General features: G+C 37.9%; 1 protein-coding gene across 2 annotated transcripts; it reads right to left on the reverse strand.

The window, feature by feature from the left end:
* Nucleotides 1-991: 991 nt before the first annotated feature.
* Nucleotides 992-14,707, reverse strand: LOC135595411 (protein REDUCED CHLOROPLAST COVERAGE 3-like). 2 transcript variants are annotated; one of them, XM_065086285.1, is made up of 23 exons: nt 14,426-14,707; nt 14,257-14,318; nt 13,994-14,086; nt 13,767-13,839; nt 12,416-12,691; nt 12,259-12,326; nt 12,001-12,132; nt 11,715-11,756; nt 11,092-11,613; nt 10,850-11,004; nt 10,003-10,510; nt 8,896-8,958; nt 8,693-8,794; nt 8,283-8,600; nt 8,109-8,201; nt 7,915-8,016; nt 7,667-7,771; nt 7,066-7,199; nt 5,913-6,096; nt 5,590-5,721; nt 5,403-5,515; nt 5,241-5,322; nt 992-3,195 (listed from the first exon to the last, which is right to left on the reverse strand). In XM_065086285.1, exons 1-23 carry the CDS (start codon nt 14,493-14,495, stop codon nt 1,528-1,530), a joined length of 5,097 nt encoding a protein of 1,698 aa, XP_064942357.1. In that variant the 5' UTR covers nt 14,496-14,707; the 3' UTR covers nt 992-1,527. The 2 variants fall into 2 exon arrangements, with proteins under 2 accessions (XP_064942357.1, XP_064942356.1); XM_065086284.1 differs by having other exon boundaries at nt 992-3,207.
* Nucleotides 14,708-15,448: the final 741 nt, after the last annotated feature.

A 15,448-nucleotide genomic window follows, 5' to 3' on the forward strand; every position in this document is an offset into this window, starting at 1 on the left:
AATCTTATCAATGAGTTTTGTGATGAAAAGGCTAATTTGATTTTGCAGAAGTTTTTGTTCTTTTGTTTTTTTTTTATCGATAAGGTATGAGGAAATGCATCAACAAAATAATAATCGTTCATGGTTTGTTCCTCTATTGATGTTTGGTGTCTATTGATGTTTGGTGTTGTTAATTGTGGTTATCTGTTCATAAAAACAGCGGGAATCATCTAACCTTAAATAATTCTATTTATTATTTAAAATAATTTTTATTTAAAATTTTAAATAATTATATTTATTAATTATATTATATATTTTTATATTTTAGCGTCTCGTTTCGCTCGGGCGAGCGTCTAGCGTCTCGGACGTTTTTGGACCTTAACGTCTTTTGACGCCTAACGTTTTTTAAAACACTGGTTTTGACATTAATCTAGAGCTTGAATTTTCAGTGATACTTAAATGTTGTGCATCCTCATGATTTTTTTCATATTCCAAAAAAATTCACTCCATAAGTATACATCAAGTTCATATGCACTCAGATGCTAATGATTGAGATTTAAAATTAGACATGTTAACTAGGCAGTCTTTAAACTGTCGGTAAGTCTCCTTAAAAATTTGTATGAAATATTTGTTTGAGAATTGATCATGTTATTACATATTTGAGCATGTAAAAAAAAACAAAAAGAGCACAATTTTTGTTGTCTGGGACATGAAATGTGGATACTAGATTAAGGTCTTCAATCTTATCAGTGAGTTTCGTGATGAAAAGGCTAATTTGATTTTGCAGAAGTTTTTTGTCTTTTGTGTTTTTTTATCTATAAGGTATGAGGAAATACATAAGCAAAGTAATAATCGTTCATGATTTGTTCCTCTATTGATGTTTGGTGTTGTTAATTGTGGTTATCTATTCATAAAAGCAGCGAGGATCATCTAACCTTATAAGCCAACTCAAACTCGAATCTCCTCTCGGTTCTAAATTTCAATGTCACAATTTCTATGGCCCGAGGAATAGTACAGCCACATAAATTTCACATAAGGTAATTTTATGTCAAGATTGTTTGCCATGAAAGCCACAATAATATTCATGTAATGGTTTAATACTTGTCTAATCTTAACTCTTGTGACTCTAAAATAAGTCTCATTCAAGTCAAAAATCTGGTACATGGCAGTCACTTCAGAAGGAAGATTGTATTGCTATTGCCGTTTCAGTGACTGTATTTTGTAGAACTATTCTGCAATCTGAACCGTGACAAGAATTCCATTACCTTTCATGCAATTGAATTTGAAGGGTAGAGACAGGTTCTAACAAGCAACTTCGGTAAAATTTGTTGGAAAGCTTGAGTACTTCCAAATCTCTTCAAAGAGATCCTCCTTCTGATTCAGTGAACTTCATAATGGATTGGTCACCATGAGGTGTAGAGTTCCCTGTCTCTCACTTCTCTGCAGAATTCCCATAGACAATCTTGATACCAAAAACTTGGTATCAACAGACCATTAAGTCTTCAGATTGATTCTAAAATGCTTTAAGACTTTTTTACAGATGCTGATTTATGTGCAGATGGATTGTTGAGTGCACAAACCACTGACTGCATTTGCCAACTGCTGTTTGTTTCTTCTTCTTTTCGAGACCACTGTGAATCCTTCAGTGTCCTTGTTCTTGTCTGCATGCTTCGATAATCCATGATCATTTGCTTGATGACCATACTTTGTATTGGCTATGTTACTGGTGTTCCCTTCATTTGTTCGAGTCTGAGTTTGAGTTGGTGAGTCAAGAGTACCCTGAGCTTCAACTGTGGTGCTCAAACTGTCTTTGACTGATCTAACAATGAAGCTGAGTAGGATTTGTCTCGCAAGCTCGGTCCTCTGCGAAGTTTGTATGGTGTCTTTCCCCTTACTGATCTTGTTCTTTCCTTCATCAGAAACTTCCTCGATTTCTGATCTCTCTTCTGAAAGAACTACAGTGGTTTTGTCATTTGCAGTCATTACTGGTTGCAGTTGCTCTTTCTGTTCTGTTCCAGGAATTTGTGCCTCTGGGCTACCATCGGAATGATCTTGTTGTTCCAAAGCTTTACCAGGCACAAACTCAGCCGCGTGAGGGTTCATGATGCTACTACCTGGATTACTGCTGCTTGTAAATGCCTTCTGGGAGTTTGAATAGAAATGTTTCTTACGGAAAGAATGACCAGATTTGTAGTACAGTGTTGATCTTGGACCACATGGTACTCTGGAATCAACAGACTGAGGGAGGATTCTCAATGGTTGGGGTGTTGTCTGATTAGAAACTCTCATGTCATACGATCCTCTTATAGCAACCGAGTTGTATGGATGAGACATAGATAAAAGTGATCCCGGATTGAATGGAGGAGCTGAAGCTGAAAGTTTGCTTCCATTAGTTGTGGCTATCTTAGATGGTGCCAAGTCTTGCAATGTAGCAGAATCACCTTTTTCAGTAATATTTGATGTATCTACGCCACTCGAATGTGCCTCTTTTTCAATATCATTACTCGATGTTTCTGAATGAGAAGTGGCTTCTGTTAGTTTTACTTCTTCCTCTGATATCTCTAGCAAACTCGGGTTTTCCTTCGAGTTGTCCATCTCCTTTTCTTCTGCTTGCTCCAATGTTGACCTCAAAACTGTTCCAGGAGGTGAGATTGCTACCTCTTTGTAAGATACAAATTTGGAAGCAACCATCGCAAGCCTGCCAGAGCCAGAGGCTTTTGTACTTTGTTCTGACAAAGTATCTGCATCAACAGTCTTAATCTGTGATCTATTTACATCTTCTCCACTAGTCAAACTTCCATCCTTTCGAGTGTTTCCCGCATAAGAAGGATCAATTGGAGAAGTTCTGAGTGCCATTTTTGCTGCTGGTGACAAACTTTTCATCTTAAAACTAGCACTGGTTGAGCTTGCTATCTGTGAGTTACTCAACGTTAATTTATGAACATCTGGTCTTTTGGGGCCCATGTTTCTTCGTACTTGTCCAGAACGCCCTTTTGAGGTTGCTTCTTGCCAGCCTTCATCAGAAGATTCATCAGGAGACACTATGTCCTCCTGTGTGAACTTACAAAGGACCACACTATCGTGTTCTTTTGACTTCTCTGGAAGGTCATCTTTACATTCCCTCAGCTGAATAGGTTCTTCTTTGATAGTTAATTGTTCGTCATTCAGCGCTTCTATGTTTGTGATGGATTGTTCGTGAATGGATCGACTGTTGTTCTGCATTAGAAACTAGACGATATGAACAGGAAACTGATAAGAGCTTAGAGATTGAGTATATTAGGAGCAAAAAGCAAGAGACTGTCAGATAAATTTAGTATGCAGAAATGATTATTGACAAAGTTGAGATATCTCAATAAATAAGTGAAGCAATAACTGAAATTAGCCCTTGTAGATAGATTGTATCAAAAACATTTCATTTCTTAGGGGCTAGGTAAATAATCTTCCATGGAATAGTAATAGAGTTCGATGGGTGTTAGTCTTGTAGGCACTACGGCAGAGGTGGACACCGACAACACATTACTTCTACTACTGTTTTCTTGGCATTAAGCATTTAGCCATGTGGCTTGGCTTTGTCCATTATCTGACCAGTAGGTTACTTGGCCTTTACTAATGGTCAAGTAACCTTATTCATCCCTCCATGTAAGATAACATGTATCAAGATGCCGCCAAATTGTGCATTGCATGTATATGAATATGGTTTATCACAAGTTTGTGAAACATAAGAAAACCTAGAGGGGGTCTTAAAGCTACAGTGATATGGACATTACGAATTGACCAGAGGCTAAGACACCCTGATGCTGAGACCCCAACCAATGCGCTGTTTGTGAAAAGTTAATAATGTATGCAATTTTACCCTGTGATCTCCAATATTGTTTTCATGACTAAGTCATTGTCTTTGTAGAAAACTTTGCCATGGTAGTAAGGCTTGCCCACTTCATAGACCAACATTTTGAAGGTTCACATTTTTTAGTTTGAGCTACATATAATTCTTTACAGCATTTTGACTCTGATGAAGGAAGATGATTCCTTTCTATCCTAGTAAGTGTGGCTTTTTATTATTACTCCATTGTGTGGCAGACCCCTTGTGCTGACCATGTTAACTTCTACAATCAAAATGGAAATCAAAAGAAAAAGGGGTTGTTATAGAGAATCCGAATGAAGTTAGCCAACCTTCATGAGGTCAAGGTCATAACAGAATAAATAAGGTCATTTGAGCAAAAAATAATCCCATCAAATATATAATCATATCTCAAATATGGAGGTATAGCTGCCTAAATTGACCCTCTCAAACCCCACATGGGCGGGACTTGTGCACTAAGCTTGTCTTTTTTTTATCTCAATTAAATTTTAGTGAGAAACCTTTGTATGCTTAGAACTGAAAAAACTTTTAGGTTCAATATTTATAGTTCACAAACCTCTTATTCCTTTTCAATTTTGCTACTATAATAGCTTATTCGCTATTAGCAAGAAAGCTAATGTAAGTTTCTTATTTTCCTGTTTTGTTTTCACCTTCTGGACCAAAACCCCAAAAATTGGACCAAACCTGCCGAAACAACAAATCGACCATCCATATCAATAATGATAAAGAAACTGAGCTTTTGAATCTTTATTGAGCACACATTCTATCTTAAGAGTACCACATTGACATAACTGCATATTCCTCATGTCTGTTTGTCAAGTTATATTATGCATCATTATCCACATAACCCTCACTGATTAGCACTCAGTCCCTAAAACACCACTAAAAACCATTTGGTATATGTAATTATGCTACTTATCTGGCATTTCTCCTTAGTCACTTCAAAAGAGATGCTAGAGATTGCATGCAAACTTTAATTGTGACTGTTGTAACTTGTAAGTTACGGCAAATAAATTTTTTTCTGTCTTCTGCTCCATATCACATGGCATCTAGTGTTTTTTTGAGTAAATGGAACCAAAGAGAGGGGGTTTTCCATTCTTGCATTTGAGTTTTTTCTTTCATATTACATGAGTTTTCTGTTTTTTCCATTTATTGATGTAGGATTAACCCAACATTTTTGTTCATTTTTGGTCCAAGTTTATTTGATTTACTCCTTTCATGAGATTGAGAGGGTTTTCACAAGAGAACATTAGAATCAAGCTGACATTGCTCATAATTTTTTTGTGAAAAAATAAGAAATTAGTAAAACTAAGATATTCTGTGATTGCATTAGCAACATCCTCTATAGAACTAGCTTAATATTCGGGTATGCTTAAGAAAAATGGTGAAGGAAAATACTTACGCTTGGATGACGTTGCTTCCTCTTACCATCTCTTTCTTTTGAATCTTGATCTGGGTTTATGTAGTCAAGAAGATCTGAAACACTGTGAAATGAATACTTTCAAACTCCAGTGAGTCATTCGAGCAAGCAAATCATCCATATGAAATTGTAGCATCGGTTTACCTAAGATGACCTTTGCTGGCAATCGATGCATCAGGCTTTGGGATACCTCTTCGAGCAGCTTCTTGCTGTTCTAAAGCTTTTGATTCAAAATATTCAAGCCATGCAGCAGCATCCTGCATTAAGTCGCATACCAATCACCTTCTAGATCAATAAAAAATATAAGTACAAAAGTTTAAGTGGGAGCAACCTGAGTGCGAAGATCTTCTGATCCAAGCTTGGCTTGAAGTATCTGCAATGTGGTTTGTTCATGTTGCACACTCAGTGTATAGGCTTCCATCATGGAGAGGGCTATTGCAATAGCATGGTAGCTTGCAGCAGTCTGTAAAAGTAACCAACAGATGCACTATAGTTATGGTTTCACAGAGTTACCTCCAGGAGCTCATGTTTTTTTCACTATTAATGCTATTAAAAATTATAGGATATCAATGATGGTTCATCTGCTTTTGGCATAAAAATATCAAACACGTGTGTGTGAGAGAGAAAGCAAGAGAGAGAGAGAGAGAGAGAGACCTGTATGTGATCAGGTCCTAGTAACCTTTTATTGCATTTAAGAGCTTCATGGAGGTATCTGAGTGCGACATGGACATTCCCCATGCCCTCTTCCATCATTGCAACATTTATATATGTTGCAGCAGAATTTGGATGTGAAAGCCCACATGAGAAGTGAAGAAGATAGAGTGCACGATTCACGTATCTGAAGACACATGTTTGTTAACACACAATCTCTAAGCATTTAGTTCAAAAGTAATATAGTAATCTGATATTTTTATATTGACAATCAGAGACAAGTAAGCTTATTTTCTTTATTTAAATGAATATGATATTTTTATATACTATATAGTTTATATTGCAGTTTTGATAAATTGCCCAGCAAAAGCTTGTTCTTTCTGACGAATTTCTGAATTGTCCATTTTCAGTGGTACAAGCCTACATTTGTATGAACCTTAGTGTTAGATGCCTACATTTGTGTAAACCTTAAAGAGGTTCTCGATCTAGTGTATGAGAAAATTAGAGAATATTTATGAAGAACATTACCAACGAACATTTTTCTACAATCAGGACTTTCATTAATTGATATCTCTAGATATCAGAAGTCTCAGTGAAGTAGATTAATTATGTCTAGTTAGAGGGAACCGGGACATGCTGGAGCCACTGCTGTTAAGTATATCAGAGTCATTTGTTACAATCATGTAAATTTATTTGCCTTCGTTAGTTTTGTTCAAGGAAAGGAAATCCTAATTTAGTGTTAGGTGTAACCTAATTTAAGGTCTTTTGCATGCTATTGTACCTTATAATAAGTCAAAGAAAAAGTTTAGCTTACAAAGTTCTTAGTTGACTGAGGTACATTTGCTTAGATAACAAGCATGAAAAAATATTCTTAATGGAGCACACATTAAGGAATAACTAGGAGCTTGTGGTTGGCTAGTAGCATTTATAGTAATAAAAAGTCATCTGTATCATACTTATGGAAAGAGCAAATGTAAAATTATCTTACTCTATTCTCTACCTAAAATTAGTCCAAAATTAACACGGAGTTCAAGGATAAAAGAAGATATCAACTTTTAAAAAATGTAAGAAAATATGACATGCAGAAAATTGTGAATCCCCCAATGATTGCTCAAATCAATCATTTGAAAATGAATGATCATTATCTGAGACTTACTTCAAAGCCAATTCAATATGTTGGAGGCGGTAGTAGAAAACAGAAAGATCCCCATAACTTTTCATGGTATCAGGATGGTCAAGGCCAAGTTCTCTCTCATTAATATCTAGTGCTTTCTGCTGATATATGGCTGCCTATGAAAAGAAGTGTGTGATTAGAGTGAAATCCACATAACAAATACTCATCAATAGTTAAGCACTGTTGTTTCCAGTAAGATCTAACTAAATAATTATAATATTATTTAGAATGTAAACACTGGCCGACAAATAGTGTCGTGTAAACATCTATCTTGTATAAATGACTGACAACAAGCATAATATTTTGAGTTCATTTTGTTGTTCTGCCAAACTTTTTAGCTAGACGACAAAATACAACAAACATAGCCAACAAGAACAAGCTGTATGTCCCAACAAGTTGTGAAGTGACAGAAATATTGTAGCATAAACATCTATCTTGCATAGATGACGGCCAGTAAGCAGAAATTTTTTTAGTTCTTTTTGGTGTGTGGCCAACCATATTAGGACAAAGGACTACAACAAACGTGGACATAAAATGGCAAATCTCAGCATAAAAAATCATAAATATTTCATGATGTTGATACCTGATTAAAATCTCCTGTATGGTATAGAACGACTGCAAGAAGACTGTAGGCGTTAGCAGTCAATCGGTGATATGGACCACAGACTGCTATCATTTTTGTTAGTGCCTTCAATAATAAAAGCAAAAGTTTAGCTGATTGAAGCAATAGAAAAGTGGTTGAAAAGAAGATTGAAATAAGTTTCACCCCTGTTACATGTAACTTTATACAAAATGTTATATGCATTATATTTTTGGAAAAAAAAATTCCACCTTTGTGCCAAAGCTAACAGCATCATCTAGTTTTCCTTTGTCCAAAGCTGCCTTTGATGATTCCAGTAAATTTCTTCCATCTGCAGAAGAGAGGACCACATGCTACAAGAAAAATATTCAATTACCCTTGGTTAATTTTAGTCCCAAATGGTTTTAGGATCTAACATTTCACATCAATAATTGTCATGTCATACTTTGCACACAGGAACCATGCTGATAATATCAGATTTCTCAAATGGATTTGGGCTATCCATGTCATAGTTTCTGGCAACCAACTCCAATCCAACCTGTACCAGAAAAGTTGTGATTAAAGAGATCACCACTGAAATGAACTCTAGAGATAAAGTGAAAGTGGAATCTTTAATTACCTTTTGGCAAAGGCCTCGGAGAATCACAAACTTACGTAAGTGATTAAATTCATGTTTTATCCTCCAACCAAATCTTTTAAAAAGAAAGGTCTCCACCCACTCCATTTTCAGGCTATATTCACTACTCATGTCATTGTCATCATGCTCCATTTTAGATGTGCCCACCAAGACATTTAAAGTTGCAGCAATTGCTGCAGACATATCTGAAAAGTTCTCCACTGCTGCAACAACAGCTCGAATTATGTACTTGAAGGATCGAGTAACCATCTCATGAATGCAAATTGACTGAATATGTGGCAGCTTTTCTGCACGTTCAACCTGTTATTTTCAATAGAGAGGGTCATAGTTATTTTTATGTTGAATAAACAAAAACAAGGAAAGTTTTTGTTATATTGGTTTTCCATGCTCACCACACGTCCTAACGAACACATCTTGAGTCCCCGTATATGCATGAAATCAGTCAGAGTTTTCCCATCAACTGGAGAAAGCTCAAGTGACGCAAAATCTGCAACCTATGCAAATCAGAATTTTAGATGAAGCATAAAAGAAATGATCTCTTTCTAACTTTGAACAGATTGTGTCATGTATCAATGTTTAACATTTAAAAGATTACCAGCTTCGGAAGTGCAATGTCATCATAGAATTTATGTGCCATCTTGGTGAGCTCCTCAATTGACTGTCTCAAGAAAAACACTCAAATTTTATTTCCAATTTGAAATAATGACTACAACAGCAGAAAATTTTTCTTTCTTCTTCTATTTGCTAGCTTTATTTTGAGTGCAAAGTCAAAGCACCAAAGGATCATTGGCTTAATAGTAGGACGTAGGAGTTGGCAGGCAGGTAAAGCTTTAAGTTTTCTATCAACTCGCCATATTGAGGCACCCAGGTCAAATTAATCACTATACAACACTATGATAAGAGTTAAAAGTTAGGTCCATCTATGTGTGGAGAGATTGAGAGAGAATACATATCGAGATTCAATTGCCCAGAACAGTAAGTGTATGTATAGCCGGTATGGAACTGAACTGGCCAAAATTGTCTGGTCCATGTAATTTAAATTTCTGTCTATACCAACCTATACAGTTGGTATTAAAATCCTCATTCTAGTTAACCCATTTCATTATATACATGAAAAAGAAAACAATCTGCAAACTCCATACCCCCTAATAGACATCATCCTATAGTTTGTTCATTGATTATCATTGCCTTTATTGCTTGTAATCATTATAATTATATTTTATTTCACTTATATTTGTAATTGTCCCCTTAATATCCTACTTAATTTAGCATAGACTAGCTGGTTAATTTAATCTGCCTATGATGTTACCAAGCATCATATATGATACTTGTACTAGAAATGCAAATGTTTGTTCATCATACCAAAAGTATACTAGAAATGCAATCGAGGAATTCATGCGGCAGCCATGCCAAGGATAATGTACTAGCTGGCACAGTCCTAGACCTTGACACTGTTGGCATATACCCAACCCATTACTTCTAGTTACACATGGCATGCAAATGTACATTGGACTGGCAAATGGTACACAAGCCTACACATGGTCTGTGCCATATGGCACAATGCTCAAGCAGCTGATTACCCCTGTGCTCCCAGCACAGTGTACAAAGAAAAGAAAATGATCCCTGCAATTGAACACTTATAAGTAGTCAACTGTTAATTATACAATTTTGGTAGTCGGGATAAGTTGAATATGACACGTACCTTTTTATGAAGACCTGTTTCTGAATCTTTCAAGTGATGGAATGCTTCTTCTGGCAAAAATTTCCGTATCTCTTCTGCCTCTTCCAAATCACTTTGTTTTAACTCCTCTGAATCTGCTGTTTTTCTGGCAACTTTATCATTAGAACTTAGATCTTCATTCTCGGAGATGGTACCTGCATTCTCTGTTTTCTTTTTAATTCTTTTCAACTGTTCAAACTGCTTCCCAAGTCCTTTAACAATCGGTTCAGTAGAACTGTCTTTGCTGTTGTCCTTAGGCTCCACAGTTGCTGAATTATCCTTTTGCTGCAAGTGCTGTAACCAAGAAGCACCAAGCTCCCATCTGATGGACCTTTCCATTGAGTGAGGAAGTTTTTGGAACTTTCTTAAGCTATCACCAAGTACTCTTCGTACTAATGACCTTGCTGAATTCATATCATTAGTATCGGAAGAAGACTGGCGTCCCCCTGATGGTTCTGTGGTAGATGATCTGCGTAGCAATACCCTCAAACTGCAAAAGTGCTTGAATGTTGAGTTCAAAGAATACTGTATGAAATTGAAGAATTAGTACGATTAAAACATAGATTAATAAACAAGTCGAAATTCAACAGCTATACATTCATAGGAAATCTTTCTCTTGATAAAAAATATGATGAAATCTTAGTTTTGTGGTTCTTGCTTTTGCCAAACCATTGCATGCATTCAAGATGATATATCAGGAGAATGTTGTAGCATGTTTGAAATTTCAAATTTCTCTCTCTGATCATGAACAAGTGTATTAAAATTTAAATGCAATGTATAGGATACCATTCTAAAGGTTAAATTAGCAATTGTTTAAGCATTAACAGACCTGTTGATATTTAGAGCATTGGAACCACCATCTGGTTGATCATCTACATTAATGTTCTCCGTTTCACTACTACTGTCCTTCGCATGGCCTGAAACCTTTACAGTGGCTGTATATCCACAGTATTTAACTATGACCACTCCTAAAGTTCTAGTGTCCTGCACAGCAGCTATGTCATCTCAGGGATTTGCCATAAGAGGTGCAAAATGATGGGAAGTCATAGAAAATGGGATCAGTGTTCTTACTTTTATGGCCACGCTTTCATCTGCAGTCAACCCTTTAAGAAGATTCCTCCTCGCAACCTCCTCAGTGCAAAGGTCAAGCAATTGACTGCCCTCAATTTTATCCTCAAATTTCATACTTGCATCACTGCAATCCCTTTTTACTACTATACTCAAGTCCCCAGTTTGTTCTTCATGTAAGCTTGAGCCTTGCAATTTAGACAGACCTATATTGGAGTTCATGAGACACCTAATTGTTGACACGGCTTTAAAAATTGCTGTGTCGACAAATAGATTGTGCAGCAAAAATGCCTTTCTGTCTCGGATCAACCTCTCCTCTTCAGTTCTACATGGAATTTTTGCCAAAATCGAAAATTCTGTTGCCCATGGTCTAAGAACATCCTTACCATCTAGTCTATGGCCACCTCCATTACCTCCCCATTTCTCATCTTCAACTGGCAGCGAGGAACATTTCGCAGAAGAATCAACAAAAACAGGGGGCACAAGCCATGTATTTGCACGGAGTCCATACGGCAGATTACCAAACTGCACATTTGAGGGAAAAAAAACGTCTTCAGTAGGTAAGTACTACAGGTACAATGTGCAAACTCTAATTTGTAAAGCTACAGTAGAGCTGGAGCTAAGACCTTGTTATGGTCTACAAAAGCTTTCATCAATGAGTCATATGCCTGCATTTGATGAGACAGTGTTAATCACAATCTCTTAATTTGCAAAAAGAAGAGACATTTCCAAAGCATTAGGATAAATGTAGAAACACGAAACCGAAGTACTTCCAAATAAGTATCACAGGCAGGAAGCAGATAAAATAGATGCAAAACACAGTTTTTCATTCATTTTCAGGAAAACAAAGAGCTTCCGAGAGCACATGTTTCACTGATTTCGAGACAAAAATAAATTTATGGAGTTACCTACATTTGCAAATGCAGTGCTAAGCTGTTGCAACAGATCCACCAGAGAGTGGCAAAAGATAGAACGTTTTCCAGTCATATAAAACCCTTTGACAGAGGCAACCACATTAATTAGCTTCCCATTGCAAACCTTAACCTGCAAAAGCCAGCAATTCCTTTGTATATCAAGATCTATCAAGTGTAAAAGGCTCAAACAGTTCAATTTTTGACTAGTGCCAAAAATTTAAACGCAAACAAGGAAAAGACATTTCATATAGCACACCTCTAGCTCAAAAAAGTCGCCTTCCTGCCCCTCCCCAGCGCTCCTCCCACCCTCACGTCTTCTTATAACTGCAAGAAGATAAAGCACACAACTTTATAATCCTCATCCTGCAAGCAAACTCTCTAAGCAACCATACATCTCGAACAAGCAACATTACATAGAATTGGAGGAGGGAGGTGGGAGAAGGAGAAGAAATCATAGAAGTCGGCGAGCTTGGGAGGTGGGTGGATCGCCGCCATGTCGAACTTATCGGACATCGCGGGAATCGGAACTTCCGAGGTCGAGCCCGTCGTGGGCCTAATCGTGCTCTGTGTATGCTGTTGCTGCTGCTGCTGCTGCTGCTTCTTGTGTTTCCCGAATGCTGTGGTGCAGGCCATGATGTCCAACAGCCGTCGCACGTGTGCAACAACCTGTTCCTCCCTCACGTACTCCTCTGCACGTGTCAATATATATGATTATAGATTATTATAAAGGTCAATTATTATGATCAAACAGTAAACTTTCACATCCACGTGTTAATGAGTCGAGAAATGGTTGGGGAAGATGGCACATCAAGTAGACGAGGACGACAGTTGTGCCGTACACCGAATCCCGACGCTGATGCCGTAAGATTTGATGAGCACGAGAATCACATGAGGCACTCGTAAGAAAAATCTTAGGCTGCCACGTCACGCGGCAAGTTTCACGTTCCCAATAATCACAATCAGAGACACGTGGGCTCCATCGTTGTCAATATGCTTTTGGGGCGCACAGTAATATCTAAGAGTAATACCTTCTTTTACCTAACTCTACAAAGATCGATATATATATATATATATGTCTTAATTATGATTAGATAATATTAAAATAATCAGGACCGATAAAAGCATAATCAAAATGTCTAGATTCCCCAAACTCCTAGTTTGTCTCAAGTAAATATTTTATGGTCATCACAAACATAGTTTAGTGGACTATTGTGGTGGCAGAATTGATTGGTTGCATTAATTGAAGAGCTTTGAGAAAGGACAAAGGAAGCGATGGGAAGCCGCTTCGACCGATGGTGGCGTTGGATATTTAGTATCTATCAGCGGATCAAACTTTGACAGCAGCTAAAAATATCACAGGGAAATAATAATGATGTCAGCTACAGTGGAAGACCTTTCCGGAGTGTTGGGTGAGGAGCGTTTAAGTGAAATAAATATTAGCCTATGATTTCAATTATGATGACAAAAATTGCATGAATATCTATTATGTTTAAATTGAGAATCGAATCAGATCAGATCTTATTCATCTTCAGGTTAAATTCTTTGCCTGCACTGCTCAGATAGGTACCATAATTATCCACTAAGTTTATGTCATCATGTAGAGAATGGGGGGGCACCACAGATCCTACTCCTGAAGTAGATATAGAGGCTGTTCTTATGACTCGAATTTTTAGAGATTATTTTGGTTGGAATCTAAATTTATTTACCTTTCTAATCTTAAATCTACCATGGAGAATATCTAACAGAAGAAGCATCACAACCTACCTTCCACCATCCTCAGGACGCACGGCTTCAGAGACACGATTTCCACGCCATCAGTCAGTCGCTGGCCTCGTGCCTGCCACATATAGATGCATCAGCCAATATAGCACAAAGCAATTCTGCTCTACTAAATCCGACGGCAAAAGGATTCAACTTGTTTCGATGGAGACAATCGAAACAACAGAGAATGAAACAAAAGTGAAGATTTATCTTTTTGTTGGTTTCAGTACCACATGCATGAGGGAGTAATTGGTTAGATGGCAAGTTCCTGTGTTGGAGCTTAGCAGCCTTCTCACATCCAGTATCCTATCAGTGGATATTCCCTGCAAATCACCAAGGATTCAACCAGTCAATCAAATTAAAGGCAAATTGTGACTGTTGAATGCTTTTACTAAAGTTGGGATTCCCTCTCTGTGGGCTAAAAGACTGTGCTAGAGAATAAATGAAGAGCTTATGCATCAATCCTCTTGCATTAAAGTGATTACTCAAGTACCTTGAGTGTCACCTGCGACTCATAGGGTGTGACCACTGTGACATCAATAGCAGCAGGCACAACTGGCAAAGAAGAACAATCAAAGGCACAGTAGTAACCCTTTAGAGAAAGGATCATCAAGATGTATATGAGAAATATTCAGGAAGGATGGATGGATATGACTGCATACTCTTCTCTTCCTTCTTCTTCTTGTCACCTCTGGCTCGGTTACCTCTTCCACGGCCAGCCTTGGGAGCCATGAGAAAGTCTCACAAGGTCAACAGCAAGTGGCTGTTCTCTGCATAGGAGAGCTCAAAGGAATGAGAGTAGCGGCAGTAGGAGAACAGAGAGGTAGAGAAGGAAGCTGGGGAGGGTGTCAAAGAGGATAGGATAAGGGAGGGGGAGGAGAAGGCTTAACCTTAACCCCTCACGGATTTCTCTCTCAATCTTGGCCTCATGTTCTCCTGCTCTGCGGAAGGGATGCGATTGCGGGGGCCTATTAATACAAAACCTTCTTCTGAACCGTGCGCTGTGGGACCCGACGCACTGAGACAAAACGGCAGGATGGAGGAAGACTAACCGCTGAGAGCCAGCCACATGGCGGCTCGAGGACCGGTGATCTTGATGGTGCGGCCGGGACGCTTGTTTTATTGGTGGTTCGTCCGCGAGCGACACGGGAAACCTTTGTTACGGCGATCGTGTGTGCGCGGCGCGGTAAGGTTTGTCACGTGTAAAGAGCATTGCCAGGAGAAGCGTTTGTCGCGTATGAATTGTAACACAAAGGGAATTATTATGGGCTTGCAGGCATCAGAATAAGACCGGACACCAACGTACTGAAGTTTAGCTGGAAGAAGACGACTAGTTTAATGGAAGGACGCAGATGATTCACTTACCAAGATCGTCCAGTGAAGATGGGTTAAAAATACATCCCATACCAGAACGAAAATGGAAGTGAAGATTCACCATAAATAGTATAGTTTGATTGGCCTCCATTCAACGAATATATTTTCTTGATTGCCTTGAGTACGAGGCTTTCCTTGTTACAAGTGACTTGGGTACATTCATCTCTTGTTCCTCCAGATCTCAACACTCTTTCCACTTGTTTTACAACCAGGTTACGAAACAAATATAACATTAGATGACCTATTTCTCAACTCTCCCCACATGAGAATTCACTTGGAGGATCTACTTTCCTCTAAATGTGTTTTCTGTT

This window comes from Musa acuminata, chromosome BXJ1-10 (genome assembly GCF_036884655.1).
Source record: "Musa acuminata AAA Group cultivar baxijiao chromosome BXJ1-10, Cavendish_Baxijiao_AAA, whole genome shotgun sequence".
NCBI classification, from domain to species: Eukaryota; Viridiplantae; Streptophyta; class Magnoliopsida; order Zingiberales; family Musaceae; genus Musa; species Musa acuminata.